This window comes from Aotus nancymaae, unplaced genomic scaffold, assembly GCF_030222135.1.
Source record: "Aotus nancymaae isolate 86718 unplaced genomic scaffold, 86718_ANA_hifiasm-v0.15.2.pri h1tg000108l, whole genome shotgun sequence".
Classification (NCBI taxonomy): Eukaryota; Metazoa; Chordata; class Mammalia; order Primates; family Aotidae; genus Aotus; species Aotus nancymaae.
In genome coordinates, this window is record NW_026988523.1 from 2,674,071 (window position 1) to 2,686,533 (window position 12,463).

Sequence of the window (12,463 nt, forward strand, 5' to 3'; positions counted from 1 at the left end):
GTTAAATTTTCTTCAAATAATGGAATTCTGAGTGTTTTCCTTACATTTTGACAATATAGCAAGACTTTCTAATTCAGAAGGATTAGAATTGATTGATCAGCAGGAAGGGAGAATGGAAAAATTCTATCAAACAGCATAAAATATATTTGAGAATATCTATATACTATTTTCTGATCCCTAAAGTATCTATATTATATAAAATAGAAATGAATTTATTAAAGATTAAATTTTACATTATTTATACATTTCCTTTCCACACAAAGGACTTTGGATGCCTTGCATGAATACAGTATGATAAAAGATGATTATCTTTCCAAGGGAACATTTAGGTATATTACACAGACGCTATCAGCCAAAGCACTGATAACACTGTTCTCTTGCCAAAGAGAACACTGAAAGGATGCCCTTACATTGGAAACACAGAGTATTTCAGCCCAACCAAGCAAATACAGGCATAAAAAAGCAAAGCCTTCCCATGAAACCAGCTAAAACATGTTAAAAGCCTTAGTACTTGAAGACCATGCCTTGAACCAAGTTAGTTACAGGATACGGACGCCACAAAAGTGTGTGTCATTCAGAAAACAGAATCAAAATGAAAACAGAATTATCCATCCCTTACACCAGTTAAAGACTAACATCAGTTCATTAGTAAAAAGGCAGTGACAACTACATAAAATCACCTGTATAAGTTTTGTAAAAATATACACACGTACCCATATGTGTTTGTGTACAGCAAACATATAGATGTCACGCTCAAAAAATTATTTTGTATTGTCACAAAATTCTTACACTTTTAAGTGTTGTTTTATACCTGAATCAAGTGAACTTAGTTTCACTATTAGAGCTATTAGTGACCAAGTGAGCAAAGCTCTATAAGCATGCACCCTTTTAGGTTCTTGTCTAAGTGTGCTAGAGGTTACATATTCTTATGAAGTCATTTTTCACTTTTTTTTATTTTTGCTAATGCCAATTCCTGATTTAAATGCCAGAAATTTCCTTGATAATTTCCCATATAAAGTAGATAACACGGCCAGACACGGTGGCTCACACCTGTAATCCCAGCACTTTGGGAGGCCGAGGCAGGTGGATCGTCTAAAGGTCAGGAGTTTGAGATCAGCCTGGCCAGCATAGTGAAACCCCGTCTCTACTAAAAATACAAAAAATTAGTAGGGCGTGGTGGTGGGTGCCTGTAATCCCAGCTACTCAGGAGGCTGAGGCAGGAGAATCACTTGAACCCAGGAGGCAGAGGTTGCAGTGAGCCAAGACTGCACCATTGCACTCCAGCCTGGGCAGCAAGAGTGGGACTCTGTCTCAAAAATAAATAAATAAATAAACAAACAAATATATAAAAAATAATAAAGTAGATAGCACACCATTTCTCAAGGGTGCCAGAGAACTGGGTATTTTTGTTTCAGTTTGCTACTAACAAGTACATATATACCTTGGTAAAGTTATTTAAAATTTCTAAGGTTTTCTTATCTGCAAAATCATCTGTAAGAGGTCACTTCTCATGTATTATCTGCTGAACACTGTATTTAGAATTAGACATTTTATATGGCTCAGCTTAATATCATTAGGTTTCCAGTAAAACAAAGAATTGGAGCACTGATATAAGAGGGTCATTTCTGTACCATTTGCATTATTAATGGAAGGCAAAAACCCCTGACTCTCAATGTCTTGTAAATTGACAAGTTCAAATTTTCCATCTCTCTCTACCAGTATTGTCCTATCCTTGTTTTCTTCACAGCTTCCATTAGTAAGTGACAGGAGCACATTGTCTTGTTCAAAATAATTGGAAATACAGTTTAAATCCTGGAATTTTCAATTATAAGATACATAGAGTTTCACATATGAACAAAAATGAAAAACAAAAACGCTTAATTTGGGATTTCATATGGCATTTTGGAGACGTTTCATTAACAATATTACGCTATATTCTTAATTAAAACTAAAATCCTGGAAATAAAGGAATTGTAGGCATAGAAGATAATATGAAACACATGCAAGTAAAATAATTATAGTCCAAGTTTTCCTGTTGTCTCTTAAACCTCTACATTTGGTGCCTTCATTTTTCCATCTGACATTTTATTTTCAACTATCATATCAAGATTACTTTCAGCAGTCACTTAACGTCTCTGAGTCTCACCTTTAAAATGAAAGGAACAGATGAAATCATCACTGAGACCTCCACTAACACAGATCAGTCTACTATTCTTTGTGATCCTTACAAGGACCAAAGTAATCACAGTGTTCATTCCGTAAGTACACATTTTTAACACTTAATCTAACAGTAGATATATAAAGCAAGCAAAAAAATCTCCAATAGTTTGAACAACTGTTTCAATTCCAACTACATTTACAAAGCAGGAAAACATCCTCTACTTTTAATACAATGTCCACTTAGGTTCTCACCTCTCTTTTGAGCTTTTCTCTCTTTTGTTCTAGTTGTTTCTGTAGTTCTTTCTGTCGAGGGGAAAGACAGTATGTTGAGGTCACTGGTGAGATATGTGCAGACTGTGTCCTGTGATTAGATTTCCCATTCCCTTTACTTTGATCTGAGTTGGCAGCAGAGCTTGGACAAGTCTTGCGGTTGAGCGGTGGCTGAGGGATATAAGCCAGCGGATCTCCTATTGATGAGTGAGTGACAGCATGAATCTTTGCTGCAGAATCTGCTTTCTTGATGCCACTGATAGAGGAATCGGAAGATCTTGGTAACAACTGCTGAGGGTCACTTTCCGTACTATTTGCATTATTAATAGGAGGCAAAAATCCCTGACTCTCAATGTCTTGTAAATTGACAAGTTCAAATTTTCCATCTCTCTCTACCAGTATTGTCCTGTCCTTGTTTTCTTCACAGCTTCCATTAGTAAGTGACAGGAGCACATTTTCTTGTCCAAAATCATTGGAAATACGTAGCTGTGACAGTTTTCCAAACATATTCCTTTCATTTTCAACATAATTTTTGTAAGTATTAGTGTCTTCTAGTGGAGGAACTTCCAAATCAACTAATTCGTCCTTGAACTTAAGTTTCCGCTCCCTTTTATCATTCACAGGTTCTTGATTCTGTAGAAGCCTGTTAGCTTGTACAATTTTGCCCATAATATATTTCCTCACTTCCTCATCCTCTTCATCCCCGAAGTCTTTCTGGCTTTCTATTTTGGATTCCTGGAAAGAGTTTTCACTATCTGAATCTGATATGGGATCTGAAGGTTGACTACTTGGTACAGAAATGAAGTCATTTCTTCTTGGTGAGATCTCATCCTGCAAAGATTTGTCAGGATCAGAAAGCTGTTTGGTGTGTTCTATTACTGTTTCATTCTCTTTTAAGTCTTGGTTAATATTCTCTTTCTTCTCACAAGCCATCTAAAAACAAGATATTTTTCAGTCAAAATTGAGATTCATTTATAAGTAGACAGAAAATGGTATTTTCCTGTTCATGTAATTTATTTTATGAATGGGAAAATTTAATGCTTCTTCCTCATAATTTGCTCATAACATTCTAATTCATACTTATGAGTATCCAAGGGAAATATATTTGACAACAATTCAGGAAAAATTCAACTTTAAATTTGAATTTGATGTAGTTAAGTACTACATTGATTTTTATACATTTTTATGCCAATGCATCAAAAGATAAGCACAAATAATAATATTAATATTCCTTCCCCTATAAAATTTTCCTCTTTACATTTTAGAAAAACAGTTTTCAAAAATGTTTCCTCCTTGTAATATTTGCAATCTTCAATCAAACATCTTTCTCCCAGACCATTTCAAGGATGAATTATTTGGTCAAGTCCTAATCACGTGAGGTTCTTTTAATCTTTTCAGACTATTATTGTCACTATAACCTGCAGGACTTATCTAAATTCCAGGTCAATTTTTATCTCTAGATCAGATTTTCCTTCTTCAACTATGCTCAGAGATTTCAGTAATCCATGCTAACCACTATGAGATAACCTGGCCTTAAAAAAATTAATTCCACATGAACCATAAATCAGTACCAGTGCAGCACAAAACTCTACTCCACTTCTGATGTATCTAACTAAAAGCTTTTATAAATACATATATATATATTTTTTTTGTCAAACAGTTCTCTCCCACCTATCCTAAAGCAGTTCTATGGGAGCTACTACATGCTGCTCTCTTCAACCCCTTAAAATTACTTTCCTCCTTCACTTGCTCATAGGTCATCCTGTGTGATAGGGAAGGTCATCTTGTCTGATAGATGTCTAATAAGTAAATAAACCTGGCCCATTAAAATGACTGCCAAATAACTATGATTTAACTAAGATATCTGTATCACAATTGTTCATTTTAGCCTTATTTGATTCTCTAGTTAATTCTTTTTTTATATTTTCAATATCACGAGGATGGCAGATCTCTGGTTCATTCTTATAGTCTCGGTTTCTGAACTCTCCTTTAGCTTTTATTACTTTTCTTTTGAAAACCCACTTTTTACAAATAAATCTTCCCCTGACTTTCCTATGGGTCACTAGCTCAGTCACCCCCTTTTCCCAAAAGCCTCAAAAGAAGAGGTTATCATAATCATCCACTAGAATGTATAAGATTCATGACAGCACTTTTATTTTATCCCTGCTCTATATATCCCTAGCACTGAGAACAGCCTCTGATACATGATAGGTGATCATTAATTTTGTTGAATTAGAAAATGAAACAATAAATCATCCTTATTACCTCTCTAATTCTATCACACTGTGCTTTGGAACTCACACCCTTCCAGTCTGGAGAAATTGGTTCAACCTTACCACTCTGGGTATCTGCCTCTACTCATTCTGCTTATTTTTCCATTAGGATGCATAAAACTCTCATTTAAAAGCCATCTTAGAAAAATCTTCACTTTTGACTCTGTTTCCATCTTCAAATATTGTGTATCCCATTTGTCTTTTCGATTATATAAGAAAGCAAAATGGAACTAAAAAATCTGTATTATAAAACTTGCGTTTCCTCATAGTCTTTTCCTTAACACCTTTAAAACTGGCTTCTGCTCTAACAACTCTGATCATTATTATCCCTCGGAAGTCACCTATTTATATCCCAGTGTTAGTCTTTTTCCTGATTACTGACCCACTTATTGATACTACCTTATGTATACACACATATATATACACACATACATATGCATATATACATATATACATTGTATAGAAATACACATACACAGCATACATATGTAAAGAGAAAGAGAAAGAACCTACCATGATGTAAGAACTGGTTAATTTTCCTGGATTTCCCTTCTAAATCTCTGATAAATAGTATATAACCACGCTTAATGGATCCACTTTTTCCTATAGCTATTCCTGTGACTCAGACTTTGATCCTTTACTTTTTTCTCTATATTCATTGCCAAGAATAGCTAATTCCGTCTTAAAGTTTCAAATACTAGCTAAAAGGTCATGTGTTTAGAGGATTTGCTTTATTTTTCATTTATTTTTATAGCATAACCCTATGATTTGACCCAATTTCACAGAAAGTAGAAATTAACTGTATTTTTTTTTACTTTCAATGCAAAAAATCACGATTTTGCCATTTATTTATTTCTATTATTTATATTATAATGGTCATTTTAGTTTTATTAAATGCTAACGTAATAACTGTTCTCTCACTAACCTGGTCTATGCCTTAGGATTACAACATTTAAGCAATCTATGCCTCAATTTTCTTACATTTAGGATGAGGATAATAATAATTTGCCCAATGTACATCAAAGAAATTTTGTGAGGTTTAGATGAGATAATAATGTGGAAATCTTAAAGAACTGCAAAGCATTTTGTAATATAATTATTATGAATTCTGTTGGCAATATATACCTCTATTATGCTGGCATCACTTTTTTCATTTTCATTAATTAACCACTCCAGGTCCTTTTCAAAGTCATCTTCGTATTCTTCACTTTCTTTTGAATCAGCATCTTTATTTTCATTCATTTTCTGTTTGTGAAAGAAAATGCTACAAGATTTTAAAAGGTAGGGCATATGTTATGTTCACCCTAGAAGAAGAATGAAGCATGGAGATTAATGCTGTAGGTAAGCTAATTAACACACAGAAACACAAAATGGAATGTTCAAAATGAACATGCACCTGAATACATCATAAAAGAGAGATTTGCAATGGCAAGACATTTCCACAGGTCAACATTCCTAAAACTCTCCCACCTTCCCCTAATTACCCGAACTCTAATATATAAGGAGTCTAAAAAAAGGCAGATAAAAGACTAATGCTTAGAAAATGATTTTTCCATATTCTTTGACAATCATTAAAACCTTTGCCCAGGCCAGAGAAGATAGATTAGTTTTTTAATCTCACCCACTAAGAAAACAGTTCCCATCCTCAGTTTCCCAATCCTTCTAGTAACTTATATGGCATAATTATAATTTGTGATCTGAGAGCTTTTTAATAACAACTGATTCTCAAATATGATGAATGCTGATTTCCACAGGAATCAAACTTTTGTCAACTCTAAATATTTTGTTCATTAAAAAAAAAACTGTGATGATACCTAATACAATCTAGAAGTGAGTGACAGTAAATAGAGTTGTCAGATGAAAGGTAAAAATGTTTCTCTGTTCCAGGTGACAAAGTGAGTGTGTGTGTGTGTGTGTGTGTGTGTGTGTGTGTTAAAGTGGTATATGAATTCAGGCATTTTTGAAAGAAGTAAGCTAAAATTATCTTTTAATTAAAATCAGTTCCTAGGCCTCCTATTTTTTTTCTGTATATAACTTTTTAAACAAATGGAACATATAAATCTTTACCTACAATGTGTCTGTATATCTGTGTGAGTGTTCCGTGTGCGTGTGTGTGTGTATGTGTGTGTGTGTGTATTTTTTTTTTTTTTTTTTGAGACAGAGTCTCTCTCACTCTGTTGCCCAGGCTGAAGTGCAATGACATGACCTCAGCTCACTGTAACCTCTGCCTCCCAGGTTCAAGTGATTCTCCTGCCTCAGCCTCCTGAGTAGCTGGGATTACAGAAGGGTGCCACTATGCCCGGCAAAATTTTTGTATTTTTAGAAGAGATGAGGTTTCATCATGTTGGCCGGCTGGTCTTGAACTCCTGACCTCAAGTAACCCACCCTCCTCAGCCTCCCAAAGTGCTGGGATTATAGGTATGAGCCACAGCACCTAGCCCATCAAAGAAATTTTGACGAACATTTGTTGAACACCTACTGTTTTCCTGTATATATTCATAATGATTTATAAGCACCTTAAGATGCTTGCAGTATGCTAGAGAAGACAAAGCTAAATAAAAAGCATAAATAAAAATGTAGACAACTGGAATAAAGGATATGTAAGGAAGAATAAAAAAACAAGTAACTCAATACAAAATGGAAACTATCAAAGGAAGCTGGTATGGAGTTTAAATACCAGTATGAAAGTTCATCAATTATTCCAAGCAAAGAGAACAGCATGAGAGAGAACAAACAAACATGGAAGCACATGGGACTGTACAGCATGGCCTGAACATAGTGTGTTTTGAAGAAGGGTCTGGAAAGAGTATGAGTGTTAGTTTGATGTCACATTATCTTTCCAAAGAGAAAAAGGTTGGGGAAAATTATTAATGTAGATGTAACTGCCATGAAATCACAAAGGTAGAAATACACAGCAATAATTTGCATACTTTCAACTACTGACTTAAAAAAGAACAATGCTTTCTAAATTTTCATAGAATTTTAGGTCCAATCTCAAAAGAAGTGCAGAAAATCAGATCTACAGGGGCCCAAATGCTTGAGACCCTGTTTCTATACTTTACTTACCTTGCTCCTGCATCAAGACTAATTTGCCTAATATTATTTTTGGAAGTAGAAAGTCCAGATGTCAAGAACACATGAGACATAGGCACATTTTTAAAGGTATAAAATGAGAAATATTATAACTGAATAAATAATCCACAAACTTAGTTTTAGCCATTAGTTTCACTTTACTCTCCCCAAATCTTTGCCCAGACTATCTAACCTGGTACAATTTTACTAAAGAGAGATTTACATTTTTTCTTCCCATAGTTCACCATCAAATGATAGTGCAGCCATGTGGGACAGTAGCTTTTAACTAGCTGCACAAGTACTAGACTAGTAGAGATAAGGCTTTTCATACTATGTGTAAAAAATTTTAACAGGTGTTAGTGAACAGTAGAGTTCACTAAACTCTGAGTTTTAAAATGATTTTAAAAGAATGAGTTAAAAGAATGATGAGGATACTAAAAATATAAATGAGCTCTAAGGTTGAGACATATAGATAATATGTGAAGTATTGTGTCCAGATTTTTGTACTAGAGTTTAGAAAACAAAACCAAACTAGAAGACATTCAGAGTCTAGCAAACCAGGAGAAAGAAACATAAAAGAGGAGGAAAAGGAAGAGTAAAATCCTTAAAGTCAGATACTGAGGAATAATTGAAAACTCTGGGAATGTTAACCTAAAGAAGAGAAAATTCAGAACAACTGCTTTACAATATTTTGCGGGAGAAATGGACTTGCATAATCTCAAGGAGTAAAACTAGTAACAAGGGCTGGAAACTCAGGGGCGAACTTTGGCACAAGGTAAGACAGAACTTACATTTTCAACCCTGTCCTGAGTGAAATTAGCTGCCTATAGAAGTACTGTATTTCCTGTCAATATAAATGTTTATACATAGCCCCAAAGAGGACTGTGGAAGGAACGTTTTAAAGGACACAAGCTTTAGGAAAGCAATTGAGCTACATGACCTTTAAGATTCTTTTTAACTCTAAGCGTCTTTTTTTCTATAAGATGCAAATTAGTAATTGTCAACTCACAAAGAGCAAGAGAATTTAAAAGCAAATGCAAAGTAGTATGATAAAGCTTAATCTAAAACCAATGATCAGTGTCTGAATGATTAAATTCGAGACTTAAAAAAACCAAAGTTCTATTTTTACACTGTTGGTGGGACTGTAAATCAGTTCAACCATTGTGGAAGACAGTGTGGCGATTCCTCAAGGATCTAGAAATAGAAATTCCATTTGACCTGGCAATCCCATTACTAGGTATATACCCCAGTAATGGGTATATTGGGTTATATAAATATAATTGGATTATATAATATATATATTGGATTATATAATATAAATATATATTGGATTATATAATATAAATATAATATAATCATTCTACTGTAAAGACATATGCACACGTATGTTCATTGTGCCACTCTTTACAATAGCAAAGACCTGGAACCAACCCAAATGCTCATGGATGATAGACTGGACAAGGAAAATGTGGCACATATACACTATGGAATACTATGCATCCATAAAAAATGATGAGTTCATGTCCTTTATAGGGACATGGATAAATCTGGAAATCATAATTCTCAGCAAATTGACACAAGAACAGAAAATCAAACACTGCATTTTCCCACTCATAGGTGCGTGTTGAACAATGAGAACACATGGACACAGGGAGGGGAGCATCATGCACTGAGGTCTGTTGGCGGGCTAGGAGACGGACAGCGGCGGGTAGGGAGGTTGGGGAGGGATAACATGGGGAGAAATGCCAGATAAAGATGATGGGGGGATGGAGGCAGCAAACCACTGTGCCATGTATGTACCTATGCAACAATCCTGCATAATCTTCACATGTACCCCAGAACCTAAAGTACAATTAAAAAAAAAGTTCCGAAGTGTGTTTCATTAAAATGCCGTCTTTTCTCTGGATAGTTATTGATGTTGGTTCTTTTTCCCTCTCAAAGATAAAGTTAATTCTAGGTACACTTTAGGTATGCTGAATTAATAAATAATCCACAAACTGTTTTAGCCGTTAGCGTCACTTAATTCTCACCAAACCTTTGGCCAGACTAAGTTATTACTGAATAACTGTTAATTACTCAACTTAATTATTATTGAATAAAAACTGTTAACTGTTCAACTGGATAATTTTTTTCTAAAATATTCATTGGACTATAATTTCTTCTAGATATTTATTTAAAACTAAAATTACAAAATAGATTTGCTAACGCACTCAAAAGCAAGCCCTTCAATAATATCTAAATCAGGTTGAGGGCAAATTCTGAAGTTATCTTGATAAAATAAATCAACACTTTAGAGTCAGTTTCACTTTCTAACTGCAAGACAAGCTAAATTAAGCTATTATTTCTACCTGCCGACCAATTAAAACCAAGTGCACCATGAATGATGCAGAATAAACTAAATCTCACTGTAATGCAAAATATTTACAGTAAAAATAGTACTTTTCACAGTCGCAATCCCTTGGCATGGTGAGTTTTCCTTTCTTTAAGTTACATAAATATTATAAGAATATTTCTTTGGAACTCTTCAGTCCTTTCCCTCATTTTATGATAAACCTAGTTCCGAACTCATAAATGAATGGCTGCCTGAAGACTTTAGTAGATATGTTTTATTGTTTACAGAGAATTCCACCCACATGAAAACTAAAATTTAAAATGAAAGCATAATACCTGTATAATAAATTAAAAACACAATAATTAAAAATTTAACAGATTAGGGGTCTTTACGTCATACTATTATGCCTTAATTCAAAGGGAAAAAACACCATAGTTAAGGTAACTCTGAGAAGTAAATCAAGTCTCGTTAAATCTGAAGTGAAATTATTTTCCTATAACTTAAAAAACCCTCATGACTGATTCTCAAGTAAACAAAGAACATAAATTTCAAACTCTGGTTATCAAATCCCTTAAGCCTTTTTCAAATGCGTCACAGGATATTCAACCCCTTCAATTCTTTTAATCTTCATCTCCAGGGTACTGTCCATATGGTACACAGTCAACAAGCCAGAACAAAAATACATCTTACACAAACAAAATCACTTAACACTACCTACTTTATGATTGTGAGTTTCACACATTTAAATTTCAACATTTATCATCAGTAAAAATATAGGTAAGTGGCTATATTTACCACTTACGGAAATCAATTCCTCCCTGAGTAAATCCCATGTGGTGAATCCCATGTGGATAGTTGGACTGCAGATCTTTCAGTGGGAATCTTAAGCCAAGTACATATGTATACATAATTTTGATAACTTTCTTCCACAATGCAGAATGTTCAAAAATAGTTTAATCTAAATAATTGATTCCCATCTTACAGCGTTTTAAACATACGCTTGTTTAAAATCTAAGAACTGAAAGCATGTCAAAGAGAATGCCCTTGAATATAAAATAAGTACTTAAGCAAAAACTAATCCATAACATCGTGAAACCATCTGGCCCATTATTCCTATGTATCCTGCCAAGACTGTGATCCTATAAGTAAATTAAAAAAAAATCATAACCTGTCACAAAGTGTGATGATAGATACTTTATGAACTTTAGGTGATAATTTTAATCTGCATTCAGGATCCCAACGAAATGAATACCATTGCCTCCTCATGGAGGCTACAATTTCAGGGGTGACTTTTTCTCCCAGGGACAAAATTATTACTTTCCCCATTCAAGAACTTTGAGAGGGGAAAGAATATGACAAAAACTTAGTCTAAGCTACCCTCAGATGAGTTTCCTTCATACATAGTAAAGCAAGGTGTTGCCAGACTTCCCCACCAGGGCCAGACTCGGTGGACCCCGGACTCCAGAGGATAAGGTGCCACCAGAAAGCTTCTTCCGTCACTACCTACCTTCCCTCCCAGCTATACTAGACGTTTATACCTTTACTCTCTTTCCCATCATTAATATTATCGCATCGTCCTTCCCCTCTCTCCCTCTCTATCCCTCCTGCCTGTGTAAAATGCGGCGGCTGGGGTCACAGAGATGGCCGGGGGAGTTCTCTCCTCGTCTTTCAAAGCTCTTCACATTGAGGCCACGGAGACCCGCACCTGCCTCCGCGGCAGCGGGGACCAAACTGCCATGGCAACAGCGTGCCTATGCGTCCTCCATCCGGGCTTCTCTAACAAGGAGCGCGACATAAACCCGCGCAGGCGCAGGCGACATCCTCAGAACACCTACCCTTCCCGGCATCCATCCCGGTGCTTGCAGAGGTCTCGTCAAGCTGCGGTTTCTAAGGAGACGACCAAGAAATCCACGCATCACTAATGTTATTAGAGACTCGCGAAGGGCTGCTGCGTTGATTGTGAAATTTCCCGCTTGTAGCTGTGATGAAGAGCACCTTTTCTCCAAGAGAGGCAATGTAAAATCAAAGTTTTACATAATCTTCAAATTATAGAGTAAGGTTTTTTAAAATGTAAGATTAAAATGAATTGTAATAATGAGTGCACCTCCTAGATGTAGTGTAGTTGTAATTACGTAATGTTTCTACTGCTTCAGCACTTGAAAAAAGACTCCCTCCCCCCAAGAAGGTTATTCAGTGTTAAAGGTTGAAGGAATTTTAGTCAAATCTCCTCTAACGAGTGTAGCATTGTAGAGTTACCAAAGCTGGAAGTGACCCTAGGTTTCAGAACTCCTAGGTTAATAGTTTTTTCCTCTGACCATCCCCCTAAATTTGTGTTTTTCAAATAATGAATAACAGC

At 35.2% G+C, this 12,463-nt stretch overlaps 1 protein-coding gene across 5 annotated transcripts in view; it reads right to left on the reverse strand.

Moving 5' to 3' along the window:
* Nucleotides 1-11,897, reverse strand: part of CCDC181 (coiled-coil domain containing 181) — a 53,992-nt gene extending 42,095 nt beyond the window's left edge. For 2 of the 5 annotated variants that reach the window (XM_064370545.1, XM_012444467.3), the window contains exons 1-3: nt 11,716-11,897; nt 5,829-5,948; nt 2,413-3,363 (exon numbers count right to left, since the gene is read on the reverse strand). In XM_064370545.1, coding sequence (XP_064226615.1) covers nt 2,413-3,363; nt 5,829-5,945 — 1,068 coding nt within the window. In that variant the 5' untranslated portion in view covers nt 5,946-5,948; nt 11,716-11,897. The other 3 variants (XM_012444466.2, XR_001106111.3, XM_012444464.2) reach the window with 3 other exon arrangements.
* Between the last annotated feature and the right edge of the window lie 566 nt (nt 11,898-12,463).